This window comes from Mandrillus leucophaeus, unplaced genomic scaffold (genome assembly GCF_000951045.1).
Source record: "Mandrillus leucophaeus isolate KB7577 unplaced genomic scaffold, Mleu.le_1.0 Scaffold1560, whole genome shotgun sequence".
Taxonomy (NCBI): Eukaryota; Metazoa; Chordata; class Mammalia; order Primates; family Cercopithecidae; genus Mandrillus; species Mandrillus leucophaeus.
This window is the reverse complement of record NW_012101544.1, coordinates 305,604-324,177: the sequence shown is the minus strand read 5'-3', so window position 1 is coordinate 324,177 and position 18,574 is coordinate 305,604. Positions and strand designations below refer to the sequence as shown.

The 18,574-nt window shown below is 34.5% G+C and overlaps 1 protein-coding gene across 1 annotated transcript in view; it reads right to left on the bottom strand.

Moving 5' to 3' along the window:
* LOC105536188 (centlein) overlaps window positions 1–18,574 on the bottom strand; it is a gene marked incomplete at its 3' end in the record, with an annotated part of 236,950 nt that overhangs the window by 6,809 nt on the left and 211,567 nt on the right. Inside the window, exon 17 of the mRNA XM_011975470.1 lies at window positions 2,300–2,491. Coding sequence (XP_011830860.1) covers window positions 2,300–2,491 — 192 coding nt within the window. The remainder of the gene's footprint in view (window positions 1–2,299; window positions 2,492–18,574) is intronic.

Below are 18,574 nucleotides of genomic sequence, written 5' to 3'. Positions count from 1 at the left end.
ATTTTCTCAATTAAGTCTAAAAACATTAAGTAGAAAATAAGCTACTTATTTAAAAATCACTATATTATCAGTTTGATATCTGGAATGAGCCAAATTCTATTTCTTCTAAACAAATTAGTATGTTGAAGTTCTCACTGAACCTCCAGTACATTAGAATGTGACTGTATTTGGAGATAAGGCCTTTAAACAGATAATTCAGGTAAAATGAGGTTATTAGGGTGGAATCTAATTCAGTCTGAGCGGTGTCTTTATAAGCAGGGAAATTAGGACACAAAGACACAGAGAGGGAAGACCATGTAAAGACACAGGGAGAAGAGAGCCATCTACAAACCGAGGAGAGAGGCCTCAACAGAAATGAAACCTGTGGACACCTTGATCTTAGACTTCCAGCCTTTAGAACTGTGAGAATAATATATACGTTCACTGTTTAAGACAACCGGTCTGTGGTATTTTGTTATGGAATCTCTACAAACCAGAATCAAAACAAAAATTTTTAGTAGTAGAGAGTATTATATACTTAAAGATATTTGGTCTTCTAGGAAATTTCTATATGAAAATATGAAACAAAACAAAAGTAAAAATTTATCCTTTCTGTCCCTATGCAGTTTGGTCAGTGTTCCAAGACTCTAGGTTAGATTATGGACAATCAATTCAAACTAATTGCTTTAGTTCTCTTTCTGATTCATACATTCCTCCAAACCAAGAGAGAGACCTGTACGTGGGTAAAAGCTTACACCATGAAAAATCATAATACAAAGAACTTACAGACACTCATATGGATCTATTACTACCAAAAATTATTAGACCATTTGTAGTAAGTAAAATAAGTAAAATATAAATCAATGAAAAACTGTTTATGTAAAAATCATAAATTATGATTTATGTATAAATCAACTTAAAACTATGTCTTCTAGAAGTCAGATTAGACAATACTGGATCTAGCACTCTATTTTATCTTGGTGAAAAACAAAGTTAGAATCATGAGGACTTAAATACACGAAGAATCACAGAAGTAAGAATTAAAGTCTATGTGATAGATAAGATCAAGGAATATCTCAATGATTTTATCTTCTCTATATGAAACCTTAACACTGAAATGTTCAGTTTACACATTTTATCCCTCATTTTCAGAGACACATTTTAAGGTTCATGCCCCAAAATTGCATAACACTTTTTCCCTCACATTTCTAATATTTTATAAGTTATTTAAGATTATAAAATGTTGTGACTGACCCAAGTTTTACACATAAAAACTGTCTAAAGAAGATGGTATTCAAGAAGAATCCCAATGCTAGTTTGTATATTTGGTTACTATTAATAAAGCAAATTATTTTCAAGCAATAATAAACTCATTTATTTTAAGTTTTATCCTATTTATCCTATGAGTAAATCTGCACTAAAAGATATATTATTGAAGGGTGCACATACCCTATTTGGGATTGAAAACAATGACGAGTCTATTTGACATTTCAACATAGTATTCCAGTACCCTCTAAGAGGGATGATTATTCCATTTCTAATGTCCTCTGTGCATTTACAGTCAGGATTTTCTTTCTAGTGACTCACATTATAGCAATGGTCCCATATACACTGCCCTTTTTAGCTTCTAGCTAGCAACCCCCACTGAAGAAAATATTTAAATATGTGAGGAATAAATGGGCTTAAGAAGCATGAAAATGAACTTTCCAATTAAAACTCACTCACAAATCCTATTTCTTACAAGGGAATTCTACTTAAACTAAGGACAGCCTTACTTTTAAGTTGCTGACAGTTTTGCTTGGTCTTAGATTCTTTTTTTTTTTTTCCTCTCATTGCTTTTTTTCTACATACTTCCTACTATTTTAATTTGGTTGTTGGCTGGAGACAGAGAAGGAGGAGATAAGCGGGAGGGAGAAGAAGCAGAGAGCAAAAGTGGGTTGGTTTCACTCTCAAGTTTAACTTGCTGGAAGTATGCAGAGAAAAGCAATTCTATTTATGTTGACATATTACATGTCTGAAAGGATTCTGTTTAGCTGGAGGGAGGCATGGGGGCAGAAAGAAGTATTAGAGTAGCAGATATCGGCCAGTTTACATCAGCTCCTAAATTAGGATTTCATGATGTCTTGTCTTTTTCAGAGAATGGTAGTATTCATTATAAGAATCTACCGGGCTAAAAAGTAATGATGATGGCAATATTAATAATTTTGGATTATCTATACTATAATTTACCTTTATTAGAAAAAATTAGTGTTCATATAAATATGTCTTGCAGGATTCAACCATAATACATGTTTTCATGCTTACTAAACTTTATAATCACCTTTAATTTACACTGTAATTGCTTCATTTCCAAATCCATGCTCCTTGAAGGACCAAGTGATGTAACTTGTATCCGTGGAAATGTTACTTGGGAAACTTCTTCTGCCAAACTTGTGATTTCAGATGAGGACTCCAATTTCTTTAGTAAATCTTCTTTTTCTTTCCGAAGCCCAGCCAAATCCAAATTTAGCTTCTTTTTTTAAAAAAAGAAAATAAATATATATTATAAAAGTAACTACATTTAATCTAATAATTATCAGCATAAAAGTCTACAGCTAGGAAAATATTAAAGGGAACTGAAATTAATTATAGTTATTATACGAACTTTACAAAAGTCTTAACCTCTATTAGATTTTGCTTATAGTAGTAGGGCTTGCAAAGTTAAAACAAAGTGAACCAGCTGTACTCAGTATCTTTTGGTTGGCTGGTCCTGACTGATGATGCACTATTTCTTTACCTTCACACATAAATGGGTGAGCCAGAGATTCACATATTTGATAACCTCGACTTCAGGGCTGATGTAGTACTTAACTGGGAAAAGCCAAGCTGGAGCAGGACAGGATAACAGATGTTAGCTGTTTATTCCACTGGGTAGGTCTTACCATCCTATATAGCAGCCAAAATGATTCTCATTTAGCAACATAAATGTTAAGTCCAATTAGCAGACGAGGCTTGTTAGAGATTTAGTTCAAATAAATAGCGTGCAAACAAACTCGCTCAGTTTTATGCACTTGATTGATTGTTGAAAGGTCCTGTTTCTAATGTTGAGGTAGAAATGCACTAAACTCCTTACATTTTGAATTTTTAATAGCATAAACATTTTGCTAAATGATATAATAGTAATGTTTTTATGAAGGAGTGTAAAAGAAACCATCTTAATGTTAGCCCTTCTCATTCACCAATCTATAGTCAGCAGAATGCCACCAAACTATAATGGCATAACAACTCAGAGCTGCTTAAGAGGGTATTTGCGTTACTATTTTATTATTCCAAAGAAGCTTATAATGTGGTACCTTAACATAAGGTACAATTAGACAAAATGATACTGAAATCTCTCAGAGGGGGAAAAATTTTTCTTTGTTAAAAATTCCAATTAGAAATAGCAAAAGATGTAGCTAAAGTGTACAGTAAGATGAACATGAAACATGTTACTTAAGTATTAACACTATATTTAAAACACAATTTCTAGAAACTATACCATCGTTATATATGTATTTGTATATGTAAGTGCATATTATTAAATATGAATATTTAAGATCATGGATTCAAAACTAGAACTTGATATACTTCAGATTAAACTATGTTCTGGCAACATAAAAAGTATGCTGTGGTGAAAAAAACTATTTGGCTATATTTTACCTTATAATCTAAAAGCATGGTTCTATAAATTTTAGGAAATTGTTTATGAAATTTGTTCCATGAAATTTGTTCATGAGTTGTCCCAAAAGAACCTAATAATTAATATCTAATAGTAAACTCTTAGTTTCCTTAAACCTGGAAATCTTCCTGTCTAATATTCAAGCTTGAATCCATCTCCCTCCCTGTTTATTCATTCCCTATGTCCAATCAATTGTCAGGTTCTGCAAATTACATAGTGTTTCTCATTTTCATTCCTTTCAGCCACTCTCTTAATGCAAACCCTCATTATCTCATTAAGACTATTACAATAACCCTCTCTCTGCCGTCAACCTTTCCCTACCTTCATTCCACCTTTTATAAAAGTTCCTAAAACAACACTGACCAGTTATTCCCTTAATCAAAGCCCTTCATGGGTTCTTCATTCCAATAGAATAAAGCTCAAATGTTTGTGGATAATAAGGCTCTCTAAGCTTAGGCTTCAATTTGTGTTGCTGTCAGGCATCATATGAAGCCAAACCTGCCTGCCATTCCCCAAACCTGCCTGCCATTTTTACATGGATGACTCTACACATAGTGTTTCTTTCTGCTGAAATCTGTCTCATCTTTAAAGGGCAGCTTAGTATTCCTCCTTCATGAAGACTTCTTTGTTCCTTTCTTCTTACTGGAATACTTAGGTGGCTTCTCTCATTTGTTATACTTGTATGCCACCAGATTTCTGTCTCATCTTTCTACCTGGCAGATCCTGAAACTATAAATGTGCCTCCACTGAGGAAAGATCAAGTCAATAAATACATTCTTCTAAAAGACATGCATACGTAACTTTCAACTTCAATTTAACAATATAAAAATGTATTAAATGAAGAAAAACTGAAATTACAGAGGCAGTAAACTAAACGACTTGTACTTTATTAAAATATAATATTTTGATTAAACAATATTTAAAATCTACAATCTTGAAAACATATTTCCGGTGTTAGTTATATATGCATAGAAATGCTACACAGCATCTGTTGAAAAACAGGAAATATGTAAATCACACATTCCATCAGTTTGGAAACCTTTGGTTCTCCTTAGCATTGTGGACAAATAACTAGAGCTCTCTTATTAACTTCTCTCAGTTTAAAAATTCTACTTCTTACTGAGAAAGCTATAGATGAGAAAAAATGTATAAGTAACTTTCTTTTGCTTACATTTGCTGTAGGCTGTGAGACAACTTTTGTGGGTGACCTTGTTAGAAAGAGACTGTGCCATAAAAATCTACCAATAAATTAAGATTACTCTTAAAATTGTGAGTTTTCTTGTTTATTAGCAGCATGATTCCTATTTCTCTACTATTGCCTTTCCATCTTCAAGCAAATATTTATAAGCATTTAAGTCACACTATGTTAAGAACAAGTGATAACAAAACACACATGGAAGAATCATAATTTCTGGATTCATATTCTCTGGGTCTACTGCTTACCAGCTGAGTGAGCTTGCACAAACACATGGCTTTGTTTCCTCGTTTTAAAAAGAGACGGTGCTTGTCTACCTAACAAAGGTGATCTTGAGGACAGAATCTTAAAACGTCTGTGATTGCACGTAGTAGATGTTCATTGTCAGCATTGTTATCTTGTGGTAAAGGCTACTAATAGTGTCTGAGAAGTGTTAAAGGCTGAGGAGCTAGATTAATAAAACTTTAACATGTATATACATAATAACCTGGTAATTTCTCTCATGACAGAAACTTTAGTTTGTCTTAAGTCATAGTTACTTGTTTGACTAGAATCAATCTAGGATCCCTCCTACACTACTACACAGGTATTGAAGGCAGATATGCTCCTCTGACTCTATATCCGCAGCAGTGCAATCCGTCTATAGTCTCCCAAACATCTATTTCAATTTAAAAGTTGACTTCAATAAGAATAAGTACTGAGATTCGTATTGATTTACGTGTAGTCAATTATTTCTAACCAAAGGTTATAAAATAGAACTTAACACTATAAAATTTTTAAACTAGACACTATCTATTAATAATTTATTTAAATTTAACATTGAGGAAGCATAAATCCCTGAAAAGGAGAGAACTCTCTAAGCGACTGTAAGAAGAAATAAGAATGTACTGAAAAACTTATTCTTCAGTATAATATCCTGTGGTAGACACAATTCTCAGATGACATGCTCTGGTACAATACCCTCCCCTTGTATGGGACCCAGAAATATGATAGGTTGTCATTCCCATGATTACATTATGTTATATGCAAAGAGAATTCTGTAGGTGTAATTAGGGTCAGGGTCCCTAATCAAGTTTCTGAGAGCTAATCAAAAGCAAGCTTTTCTTGGCTGGTCCTGACCTAATCAGATGAGCCCTTTCAAAGAAGGCCAGAGGCATTCTCTGAGGTCAGGGAGATTCCCCTGCTGGCTTTAAAGAAGTAAGTTGCCATGTTATGAAAGGAGCTACAAGACAAGACCTAAGGGAGGCCTCAATGAGCTGAGAATGATCCTTGGCTGTCAGCCAGCAAGCCACAGACCTCAGTCCTATACCCACAAGGAACTGAATTTTTCAAAAAAGGCAGTCTGGCTGACACACTGATTGCAACCTTGCCACATTCTGAGCAGAGCACCCCACTAGGCTGTATCAGACTCCTGACCCAATGACACTGTGAGGTAATGAATGCATATGTTGTTTCTCAGCTGCTAAATTTGTGTTTTGTAGCACAGAAAATTAATATGGGTCCTGATATTTTTTACATCAGTGCCTTTCTAGAATCTACTTCTTGTTATCTTACTGCCACTCTGTCCCATCTCAATTTAGTCTCCCAAACCCCACAGTGTGTAGAGTTTATATAATATTCTCACTCTGGATTAATTTTTTTTTCTTTATCCATAATTTTGTATTCATTTTATTTATTCAATTGCTTTACAAATTGTCCCATTTTCTTTTCAGACAAGGTCTTGCTCTATTGCCCAGGCAGGAGTACAGTGGTTTAATCATAGCCCACTACAGCCTCAAACTCTTGGGTTCAAGGGATCCTCCTGCCTCAGCCTCCCGAGTAGCAGGGACTACAGTGAGTAAAAATACCCAGCTAATTTTTAAATATTTTTGTAGATATGGGATCTTGCTGTGTTGCCCAGCCTGGTCTTGAACTCATGGCCTCAAGCAATCCTCCCGCCTCGGCCTCTCAAAATGCTTGGATTATAGTCATGAGTCACTGTGCCTGACCCCCATTTTCCTTTTAATTTTTTTTGTTCTTTTTCAGTTTATTTTTATGTTCCATTTTCTATACTAGAAATATAAATTGCCTCTACCAGATCTGCATTTTGTAGTTTAACTGACAAGCAAAAAGCCTCTGGCCAGAAGCTTTTGTTTGCTGCTCTCAACTGTAACTGTAGAATCCCATGAATAGGGTAAATTAGTCTCCCCTGGCCTATTTTCCCTTATTTTCTTATATGGGATTTCATTCACAAACTGCTTTCATTCATGGCACCAACTTGACATTTGCTGGCAGATTTAGATATGGAGTACCTAGATTCAGAACCTGATTCAATATCTATCATTTATTCTTTTTACACATACTATGTAGTTAGCACTATGCTAGTTCTCTGTTTTCAGTAAGAAAAAGGTTATAAATAATTCTTGCCTTTAGGTAGCTACTGGTCTGTAATCCAGAAATACGTAACAATAAACTATAGTAAGTGCTATGAAGAAACAAAACGGGAAGCTGAGGGAACTGCTGCTACCTTCAATTCCTGTCTGGTAAATGCTGACTAGAGCCTGTTTCCCTCCCCATATTCCCCTGATTTGTTCTGTAAAATGTGATCTAGAAGCTAAGTACAGCATTGAATGTACTAGCTTAGATCTATGACCACTCTGCTTTCCAACTTTTACTCAAGAGAAGATAGTTGCCAAATCACTGGTCAGTAAACTGGGGGCAGTCTGAGGACATCAGGCATCCCTTCTCCATCAGGGAGACCTGGTAAACATTTTAATGTTCAGGAACGAACTATCAGAAAAAATAAAACAAGGCCCTTGGAAAATATTCTTCAGGCCCCATAATGAGAAATAAAGGGCTTAGAAAAAAAGCTGAGAAAATCATTTCCCTAATTACTCCCAAAACAATATATTTTTAGATACTCTCTGATCTTCATGTCTCGAAAGAATAAAATACTCAATATCTGCCTATTCAACGAACATGTTGCTAGTTGTAGCACATGTAAAGAAAATGCTATTGGGTATCCAACCAGTTCAGAAGCAGTGCTCCAAGGGAAACGAATGGGATCGGGTATAGCTCTTCACTTCTAAAATGAAAATGATTCTGACCTACGGTTTTTTTCTGGACAATATCCATCCTTACAGCATTCAAAGACATAGTTCAGTCTTTCCCATTTGTTTTTTACCACTGGATTAAAAATTTAAAGTAACGAACCATTTAAAAAATTTGGAAATAGTTGGGATAGTAGAGTCTGAAACATAAAGACACAAAATTCTAGAAAATACAGCCAAACATGAGGTGGAATGCCAGAGACACTGGATCAGAGTTTCTGGGAGGTCTATGCAGGAAATAGCTGGTGGCCAAAGAACACTTTGCAGTCCATGCTGGAGTAACGGTGAGACGCTCAATATTGAAAAAGGAGAATCAGTAACCAGAGTAAAAAGTGAGGCTTAGTTGCCATCTATAACAATAATGTACTCTCCATGTTTTCTTTCTCCTTTTGAAAGCCAAAAGGCTTGACAATCCAAGTAGAGAAAAGCAATCATTAAACGAGAATGATCTGTTTCCAGTAACTTCTCCAAAATATCTCATCTTAAATTATGCTTAGGACTGACTTAAGACTATTTAATGTTGAATACAGAAATAAGTTCATTTACATTCTCACAATCTGATTATTCCGATTCATAATTAAGTAGAGGCAGCAATTTTAAAATCTTATTGTGTTTTTAAAAAATTACAACATAAATTACGTTACCAGAATGTAAATAAATGAGACTGGAGAGAAAATTCTACTTGAATGGGATATATGTAAATTCTATCGGCAAGAACGCCCTAGAAAGTCGCCATAATTTTAATGATATTCTCCCTCCTGTGAATAGAATCAATGTTCTTTTATTGAGAATATTATACTTTTAAAGGGGATAAAATGGAAAGAAATAAAATTCTGTATGTTGTCCAGGTATAGGACTAAATTCACAGTCAATTAAAATGTATGTGTTATCAAGACAATGCCATCATCTTCTATGTCACTAACAAATATTTTCCATATAAGACTTATTTAAAAAGGTAAATAGTCCAGATTAATAACTTCCAAGTTTAGTAACAAGACTTTTAAATTTAAAACATTAATTTTCTTTTGTTACGATACTTGAGATCACCAAGAGAAAGAATTAAAAAATAAAAACCAATAACCAAAAAAAGATCTTAGGCTGAGACGTAATTATTTATGTAACAAAATTTCTTATGAAAAATCCACTAAGTTACTGCATCACTCATTTATAAACCATTTTCTGACAACTGCAGTTATGAAAGGGCTACACTGTGTTTCACAAAATGTCAAGCAAATGAAGGTAATATAGAGGACTTTTCACCAATGCTTTTGCTAGTAGTTAGACTTCAGTAGCCTTTAGAGACCATTAAGTACCTTTTGGCTAATTGGCCAATGGTAGATTAATCCTCTTTTTATTCTAGCAACACTATTTTAACACCCTTACACTCTGTCAATGCAGAGTCTGAATGACAAAATAATATTGTGCATGAATAATAAGCAGAAAAGTTAAATTAACATTTCATGTTTCACATGCCATACACAGGTGTCAGAAGAACTTCCTTTTTTAAGTCACTGACATTCAACTTTTTTAAACAATCTCATGTTGACATCTTATTGAGGTGAATCTTCCTAATTACTGCTAATTGCCTATCAAGAAAAAAAACTCTTTTCATGAAGTGTAGTTGTCGGGTACAGATGAACCCAGCTCCAGTGTGCACATTAAAGACAAAGCATGACACTTAAAGTGCTACTTTGTTATAAGGTCATACTAAATATGGTTTGCAATTAACAAAGCAGTTTTTTTATGGGTCTGAAAATGCCAATCTGTCTTGATGTGTTCAAATTAGGTTCTATCAGAGAAATATGGATATCCGCATATGGATAAGAGATATGCTACTCTCAGTAACATTTACAAGGAGTTAAAGTAATTCAGTGCCCTTATACTTTGTTACATAAGTTCTAGCTAATGTCCAATTAAATAATTATTTTGTAACTATGTTTAAATATTATTTCTCAAAATGAAAATCAACACTATTATTTCAGGTGTCAAATTATTCAAAACAGTTTACTAATACTTTTAATTCTGAAAGACCAAAAATACTCAAAATGTTTAACAAGTACTTTTAATTTATATGAATACTTTTAACATTATATGCCTTTATAGCACATTTTAACCTATGTGATATTAGCGAGGTAGTTTCTTTCAAAATAATCTGAATAACTAAACGAATGCATTTTAATTGAATTTGTTGACCATATCACTTAAACTTCTGTTCCCATAAGTATGGGGAAAATAATGGATAGTAAAAACATGTTATATGTGAAATTTAGAAAGTTAACTAATATAATTGACTTTCAAGTATTCATGGGAAAAATAAATATTTGTCTATTCACAGAAAAGAGTTTGACTGTTGGTTTGTTGTTATTTCAAATCTTCTGTTTAAGTTACGAGAAGAAAAGCTCTCTTGAAAACTAAATACCAGGTACTAAATTGTGGAACAGATAATGGGAACCAAAAGTATATCCAAAATAATTCATCATCATCACTACCAATATAATTTCTCAATGTTTATATGGTAATATTATGAGTTCAATCGTAGCCCTCCTAAACACTAGACTTACATATGACATCCTTACTAATGACTATGAGGTTGCAATGCATACCCATTCTGACTTCTTTCCTCAATAGGAAAGAAAGACGATGGTAGTGCTATTTGATATCCTAAAGGAGAAACTGTGCAATGTCTTTCTGAACTCCTCTTTTTTACTCTCCTTTTCCTGCTTAAACTCAGTTAATTCAACATAGAAATAGCTATTCCTCACATGTCCTATATACTATTTACCACTTTAATTATATTCTTCCTCCACTCTCTTTGTCAATACTTTTTGGTACTGGAGTTGAGTGGCAGCAAGAAAAAAAGAATCCACCCCAATTTAAGAGATGATTTAAGTGAATGTCTACTCAGAGAACCAATTTAAAAAAAAAAAAAAAGCCAGATCAACAAAAATAATGCTTGATGTTTCAGGGCGATGTTAACAGCATTATCTGTATCTAAGTAAAGAACGGCAGCCTCTGCCCTCATAACTGAGGATTGGTCAGGCCTGGGGAGCTCTCTCAGGTGGCAGCAGGAGAAGGAAGCATGAGGACACTGTACACACAGAGTTTGGAGCCTCTTCCACCAAAAGGATCTGGCTTTGCAGCATCAGAAAATGAAACTGAATTTGCTGAAGGTGAAAGTGAAGCCAAACAGGAAATTCTTAAAAACAAAGATTTGGCTGTTCAACATCCCCATTTCGACGGGCTTGGATGGACTAAATAAAGATACTATCGCCATTTGTAAAACTGGAGATGTTTTTAAGCCTAAAAACCTCATTGAGGTAATGTGGAACTCTCATGAAGCCCGTGAAAAATTTCTTCATCCAGGAATTTTTTAGACAAGTGGATTTTTTGAGTGATATATGTCAAGGTGACAATGCATTACCAAATGGGTTAGATGTTAGCTTTGAAGTAACTGAATTAAGGAGATTAATGGGCAGTTAAAACACTATGGTTGGAAACAATGAAGGGAGTATGGTACTTGGCCTCAAACTCCCTAATCTTCTAAGTTATGCAGAAAAGGTGACTTTCCATTTTTCCCATGGAACAAAAGAAACTTCCCATGGCCTTTCTTCAAACCATGGCCCAGAAACTTCAAAAGAAATTTATCTGTAAACTTACATAAAGTTACTGAACAGTTCCTTTGGCGCTCACTTTGGGAGATGAACAGATGATCAGCCAAGTAGTCTTCCCATATGAAAGACCAGCCACATATCAATTGAAAAAGCACGTGGTGAGACCTGGACTGCCACTTAAGAACAGCATCATTTGCTGTTTGAAAGTAAGGCAGACATTCACTTAAATCATCTCTTTCACATGCCATGGTCATCGATTTTCAGAATTCTTTCATCTTACCAAGAAAATGTGTTTTGCTGAAAGTTAACCAGGAACTGACAGGCTACACTGCAAGGGATGTAAGCTTCATCAAAGAAGATTTTGAACTTCAGTTGAATAAACCACTCATATTTGATTCAGTTTTTTCAGCATTTCTCTGAGGTGGGATGTTGGCAATCATGGTGATAAACTGTGAGTCCTGCTGCTAGTTTTACCTTGGTGAACCAAAAAGTGTCCAGGGATTCAGCATGCACAGCACCGGAGCAGAGTGCAGGCGACCACCTAGGTGAAGCAGCACGCTAGGCCAGCGGCCTGCATCTGTATACCCCAACACGTTTAAAGCCAAGCCAATGCAGTTTGGGAGAACTTTTCCAAACACTTTTTTTCTCAACACAGGAAACCTCTGCAACCTCAACTATGGGGAGGGCCCCAAAGTGTATTCGTGAGCTGGCTGAATGCATCTGCCAGTTTTATGGCACCAGGATTGTCTTTAGGCTTGGCAAGATGGCTCTGTTGGAACTTAATTACTAAATTCCTGTGGGAGTGCAGACAGGCAACAGGATATGTGATAGCATCTAGTTTTGAGCTGGTAAGGTTCCTGCAGCTGACACCCCAGCAGGAGAAGCTCTGGGACCCTGACGGCAGTGAGTCACCCACCTTGCAGTTTCTCTCAGAGTAAATGCAGATGAGAGATTCTTTGACTGCAGTCTATGTTAAATACCCCATTCACAAATTTTAAAGACATACGCACGAAAAAAGGCCATAACTTTTCAAGTACAGTTACAATGATTGAGTTATCAGAAACAGAGACTATCAAATATCTGCGGAAGTCTCATGAAGATTGCTCATTCATCTCTGATTAAACTTGGTTTTCCTAAAAATCAGATTTCAATACTTTGATTGTTTTCCTGTCCTCGTGGTATGCTATTACAATAGTATTACTTCTTATTTTATGGGTATTTTATTGCTCAAAAAGGCCTTTGTGGACTAGCCAGAGGAAATGAATATCCATGTATAGTATTAAATTGCTCATAATACTTAATTCCTACATAGGCTTCAAAAAGAGAAGCATCAATATTCCTTAGAATAATTTTTGACTTCTAAAAATTTATAATAGACCATGATATATTTCTGAAATTTATATTTTATAAGATAAAGAATTTCTCAGTAAGCCTCTGAAAAGCATGAATATAGACGTTATTTAAATTACATTTGAATCAGTTCTTAGGAAGACTACATTATCACATTAATCTAAATTAAATATTACTAACTTTGGGGGTTATAGAGTCAAAGGCTAAAGATCATCATTTGCAGCTCCAAATTCATATATTCAAGCTAGTGAAAGATATATGTTTCTTAAATATATCCTAAATATGAATAACATCTTAATACTTAAAAACTGAAATATTTTCATGATAGGGTCAATAGTTAACTGTATGTCTCTCATTGGTTGTACTGTATCTAAGCCTTGAAAATAAAGTACTTGGATGAAAGCCAGTCAAGGAATTTCAAAACCCTGCAACTCATTACAAATTTAACAGCAGCAGTACTAAGTATTCATATGATGTTGATCATTTATAAATATACCCTGCAAAAACTCTCAAGAGAAGTAATAATGTTTTTTTCTATTTCCTGTGTAAATTTCATAAGATTCAAGAGAGTGAAAAATGGACATTTTCAGAAAGGACTTTTAAAAATCTTTGGATTTGATGAAATAAAAAGTTACTGATACCATTTAAAATGGGATTTTAAGAACCAAGGACTAACATATGTAAAAATTACCAAAAAAAGTCTTTCATAGCATACAGTAGAAATTTCTTTTATATAGAAAAAAGACATTTGCAAAGCTTTGACCTATACTATATTATTTAAGGTATTTCTCACAGATTTCACTGAAAAGCTATTTTTTCCAACACACAAAATTCCACATAGGAACTTCTACTATCATCCTTCCCTTCATTTTCTATTCAGAATTGTTTTCTGTTGATCATATTCTTTCAAGTAAAAAGGCTTGACCTAACAAAGTAGGTCACTCAATAAATAAAGTCAAATAAATACCTGACTCTCAGGCAGTTATGCTACATCAAGGACAATGATTCATGTAGATCTTTAGTAGGAGGTTAAGTCTGGGTGTTCTTTCATTTTTACTAATCAACCCAGTTGATCTGCTTTTCTTCTAAATCAGTAGTTCTCAAATAGTACATACTATCCCGATGTGTATTTTGGAAATTTGTTGGGGCACTTTTGAGTGCCACAATGATTGGCAACTGAAGTGGGTGACAGCAAAGAATACCTAAGTACTGCAGTGTATAAATCAGTCCTGACCAATAGAAACTACTCTGTATCCTGCATGACTCTGAAATTCCGGTCAATTATTCATGTAGGTGAAAATTAACATATAATGAAATAAACCTAAATTCTAACTCAAAATGACATACAGACAAAGTATTTATATTCCTGTGGTTCTGCAAATTTAACTATCTTGTAAATTAGAGGAAGAGTAGAAGATGAGAATGAGTAGTTCTTTTCTTCTCTGAGGCAAAGCTATAAGAATGTAGGTTTACCACATGGCCAATACACACAGCCAAAGCTGCATGGAGAAAGCTGGTCTGGTCTGGAATGAAGAGATGTGAGATAGAAGCATTAAAAACATTAGGGGGTCTGTTTCCAATTTTCTGTACCTTTACCAAGTCTATAATCTACAGTTCATCCTTTGATTTTGTGTTTTTTTCTTACGTTAGTTTGAAATCTGTTTCCATCACTTGCTATCAAGATAGTCTTGTTAATACAGTCTTCTTAGTAAAGTCCAACAGTCTCTTCTCAGTTTTCTACTATCAGTTCCTCTATGGGATCTGACACTGTTGACCAAAGCTTCTCTTTTTCTTGTTAAAAAACTTTCTCTCCCTTGTTTCTTTATTAAAGTACTCAATTTTTCCTCCACGTTCTCTGTACAGTTCTTTTGGTTTTCCTTCTCTGACTCCTCTTTGCCCATATAGCAGTTAACTCCCCCGAACTTAAGATCTTGCTGCAAAGATTTGTTCCACCTCCAGCATTCTTTCTCTGACCAATGACATCACTAGATTTCCTTCTTCATTTTTAATGAAATATTTCAATATAAAGAAAAATACAATGAATGCCTTTGTATTAACCAGTCAACAAAGAATATATTACCAATACAGTTGAAGCTATGAACATCTCTCCTGACCCACCAGAAATAATCACCATCCTGAATAACTTTGTTGTTTATTTTTCCCTTACCTTTCTTTGTACTTTTAGAATATAGATACATATGGACTCCCCAAACATATAGCAATTTAAAAACACTATTTCACATTTTAACAATCTCTGAAATTGTAATACGACTTCCCTTCCTAGATACCTGCTATTATTTAAACACATTTTTCTGTTAAATTGCATATTCTGTTGATTGCTGGTGAATATGAGTCCTAATATCTCAGTATATTATTGATCCAGCAATCTTGCTGAAATCTCTTATTAATCATAGTAATTTGTCTTGAGATTCTGTGGAGACAAGCATAACATATGGGAACTAATGATGGTTTTGTTTCTTCATTTCTAATAGATTTAACTTTCACTGCTGTCACTTATATTAATGTGCTAGTTAGGTACTCAAGTACAACAGCAAAGACAAACAATGATAGCAGGCATAGAAGTATCCTTCCTGATTTCAAAAAGAATGCATCTAACTTCTATCATTAAGTATGATGGCTAGTTCAGATTTTTGGTACACACCTTTTAACAACTGTTTCAGGTTTCTGGTAAACATCTTTTAACAGAATAAAAAAGTTCCCTGCTAGTCCTAGTTTGCTAAGATAATTTTTATCATGAACAGATATTTAATTTTATCAAAAAATTTTTTTACCTTTTTTATTGTGGTATAAAACACATGAGATCTACTTTCTTAACCAATTTTCAAGTGTACAGTACATAAACTTCCCTCTTACAGCTGCTTATGCTTGCAGCCCATAAATTCAGGTATGTTTTCGTTTTCATTTGTCTCAAGGTATTTTTTAATTTTCTTTGTGACATCTTTAACCCATTGGTTGTTTAAGACTGTTTGGTTTAGCTGGGCGTGGTGGCTTATGCCTGTAATCCCAGCACTTTAAAAGGCCAAGACGAGTGAATCACTTGAGATCAAGAGTTTGAGACCAGCCTGGCCAACACAGCGAAACCTCGTCTCTACAAAAATACAAAAAATTAGCCAGGCATGGTGGCTCGTGCCTGTAATCCCAGCTACTCAGGAGGCTGAGGCAGGAGAATCACTTGAACCCGGGAGGTGGAGGTTGCAGTGAGCTGAGATCATGCCACTGCACTCCAGCCTGGGTGACAGAGCGAGACTCCGTCTAAAAAAAAAAAAAAAAAAGAATGTTTTGGTTAATTTCTACACATTTGTGGATTTTACAGTTGTCCTTCTGCTACTGATCTTTAGTTTTATACCATTATGATCAGAAAAGATACTTTGTATTATTTCAACCTTCTTAAACTTAAGGTATGTTTTGTAGTCTATCCTGGAACATGTAGTCTATCCTGGAACATGTAGTCTATCCTGGAACATGTAGTCTATCCTGGAAAATGTAGTCTATCCTGGAACATGTAGTCTATCCTGGAAAATGTTTCATGTGCACTTGTGAATAATACATATTCTGCTGTTGTTGGATAGAGTATTCTCTGCACATCCGTTAGGTTCAATTGGTCCACAGTTTTGTTCAAGTTCTCTGATGACCTATTAATCTTGTTCTATCAATTGTTGAAAGTGGAGTGCTTATGTCTCCTATTATTGTGTTGCTGCCTATTTCTCCCTTCAGCTCTGTCAAAATTTGCTTACGATACATACAGGAGTTCTGAGGTTTGGTGCATAAATATTTGTAACTGTTTTATCTTCTAGGTGAATAGGCTCTTCTTTCAGGTGAATGCCTATCTCTTCTAATAGTTTCTGATTTAATATCCGATATTGGTATAGTCACCCCTTCTCTCCTTTGCTTTCCCTTTGTATGGAATATAGTTTTCCATCCCTTCACTATAAGCCTGTGTCATTAAAACTAAAGTGAGTCTCATGGAGACAGGATATAGTTGGATTCTGTTTTTTTAATCCATTTGGCAACTCTCCATCTCTTGACTGGGGAATGTAATCCATTTATATTTAATTATGGATGGTGAAAAAATTTCCTATTGCCACTTTGCTGTTTTCTGTCTTATAGCTCTTTTGTCTCTCTTTTCCTCTGTTGCTATCTTCCATTGTATTTCATTGCTGTTTTTTGTTTTTTGTTTTTTTTTTTTGTAGTGACATGCTTTGACTCCTTACTCACTTTCTTTGTGTATCTTCTATAGGTATTTTCTTTGTGATCACCATGGAGCTTACATAACATATATTGTTTATAACAATCTTTTAAGCTGATAACAATGTAACTTCAATCATATACCAAATATTCATACTTTTACTTCTCCCTTCACATATAATTTGGTGAAACAAATTACATCTTTTAATATTATGTATTCATTATATTTTTAGTTATGTTTTTAATACCTTTTATTGTAATTTCTACGCCAGAATAAAAAGTGATTACACACCACTATTTACCCTTACCAGTGACCTTTATACTTTCACATGCTTTTAAGTATTGCTATTTAGCATCTTTTTGTTTCAACTTGAATAACTCATTTAGTATTTCTTCTAAGAAAGGTCTAGCGGTGATGAAGTGCCTCTACTTTTGTTTGTCTGGGAAAGTCTCTTTCACTTTCATTTTTGAAGACAGTTTTGCCAGACATAATATTCTTGGTTGGCATGTTTTATCTTTTTAAGGTGTACACTTCTTTATTTCTTAAGCACGTTTAAGTTGTGCAATTACCACAACAGACTAACTGTAGAGTACTTCTAAAGAAACTCATGCCTATTTACAGAAACTCCTTTCCCATCCCCGGCTCTAGTCAACCACTGAATCCACTTTCTGTCTATGGATTTTGCCTTTTCTGGACATATTACATAAATAGAATCATATAATATATGGTCTTTTATTATTAGCTTCTCCCACTTGGCAATATGCTTTCAAGGTTCATCCATACTGTAACATATGTTAGCATTTTATTCCCTTTTATTAATGAATGATAATCCACTGTATGGATACACCCCAGTTTTTTCTCCATTTATAAGCTGATGGACCCATAGGCTGTTTCCCCTTCTGGGCTACAATGAATAGTGCTTCTATAAATGAATGTACAAGGTTATTTGGTAACTCTATGTTTCACTTTGCAAGGATCTGTCAAACCATTTCCCAAAATGCCTGTGCCATTTTACATTCCCATAGCATTGTATGAAGGTTACAATTTCTCTATATCCTTATTAACACTTGTTAATGTTTGTCAACTTACTAGTCTCCGTGATCCAGCTTTTGGATTTGTTGATCATGTCCGCTGCATTTTTACTTTCTACAATATCAACTCTGCCCTTATTTTAATATTTCTTTCTATTTTCTTTGGGTGTCTTAGTTTGGGCTGCTATAATAAATTATCATAGACTGGGTGGCTTAAATAACAAACATTTATTTATCATGATCTGGATGCTGGGAAGTCCAAGATCAAGTTGTGGGTAGAGCTGGTGTCTGGTGAGGCCATTTTCTTCCAAGTTGGCAGATGGCCATGTTCTCATCTATCTGCACATGGCAGAGAGCAGAGAGATCTACTGTTTCTTCCTCTTTTTTTTTTTTTTTTGAGACGGAGTCTCGCTCT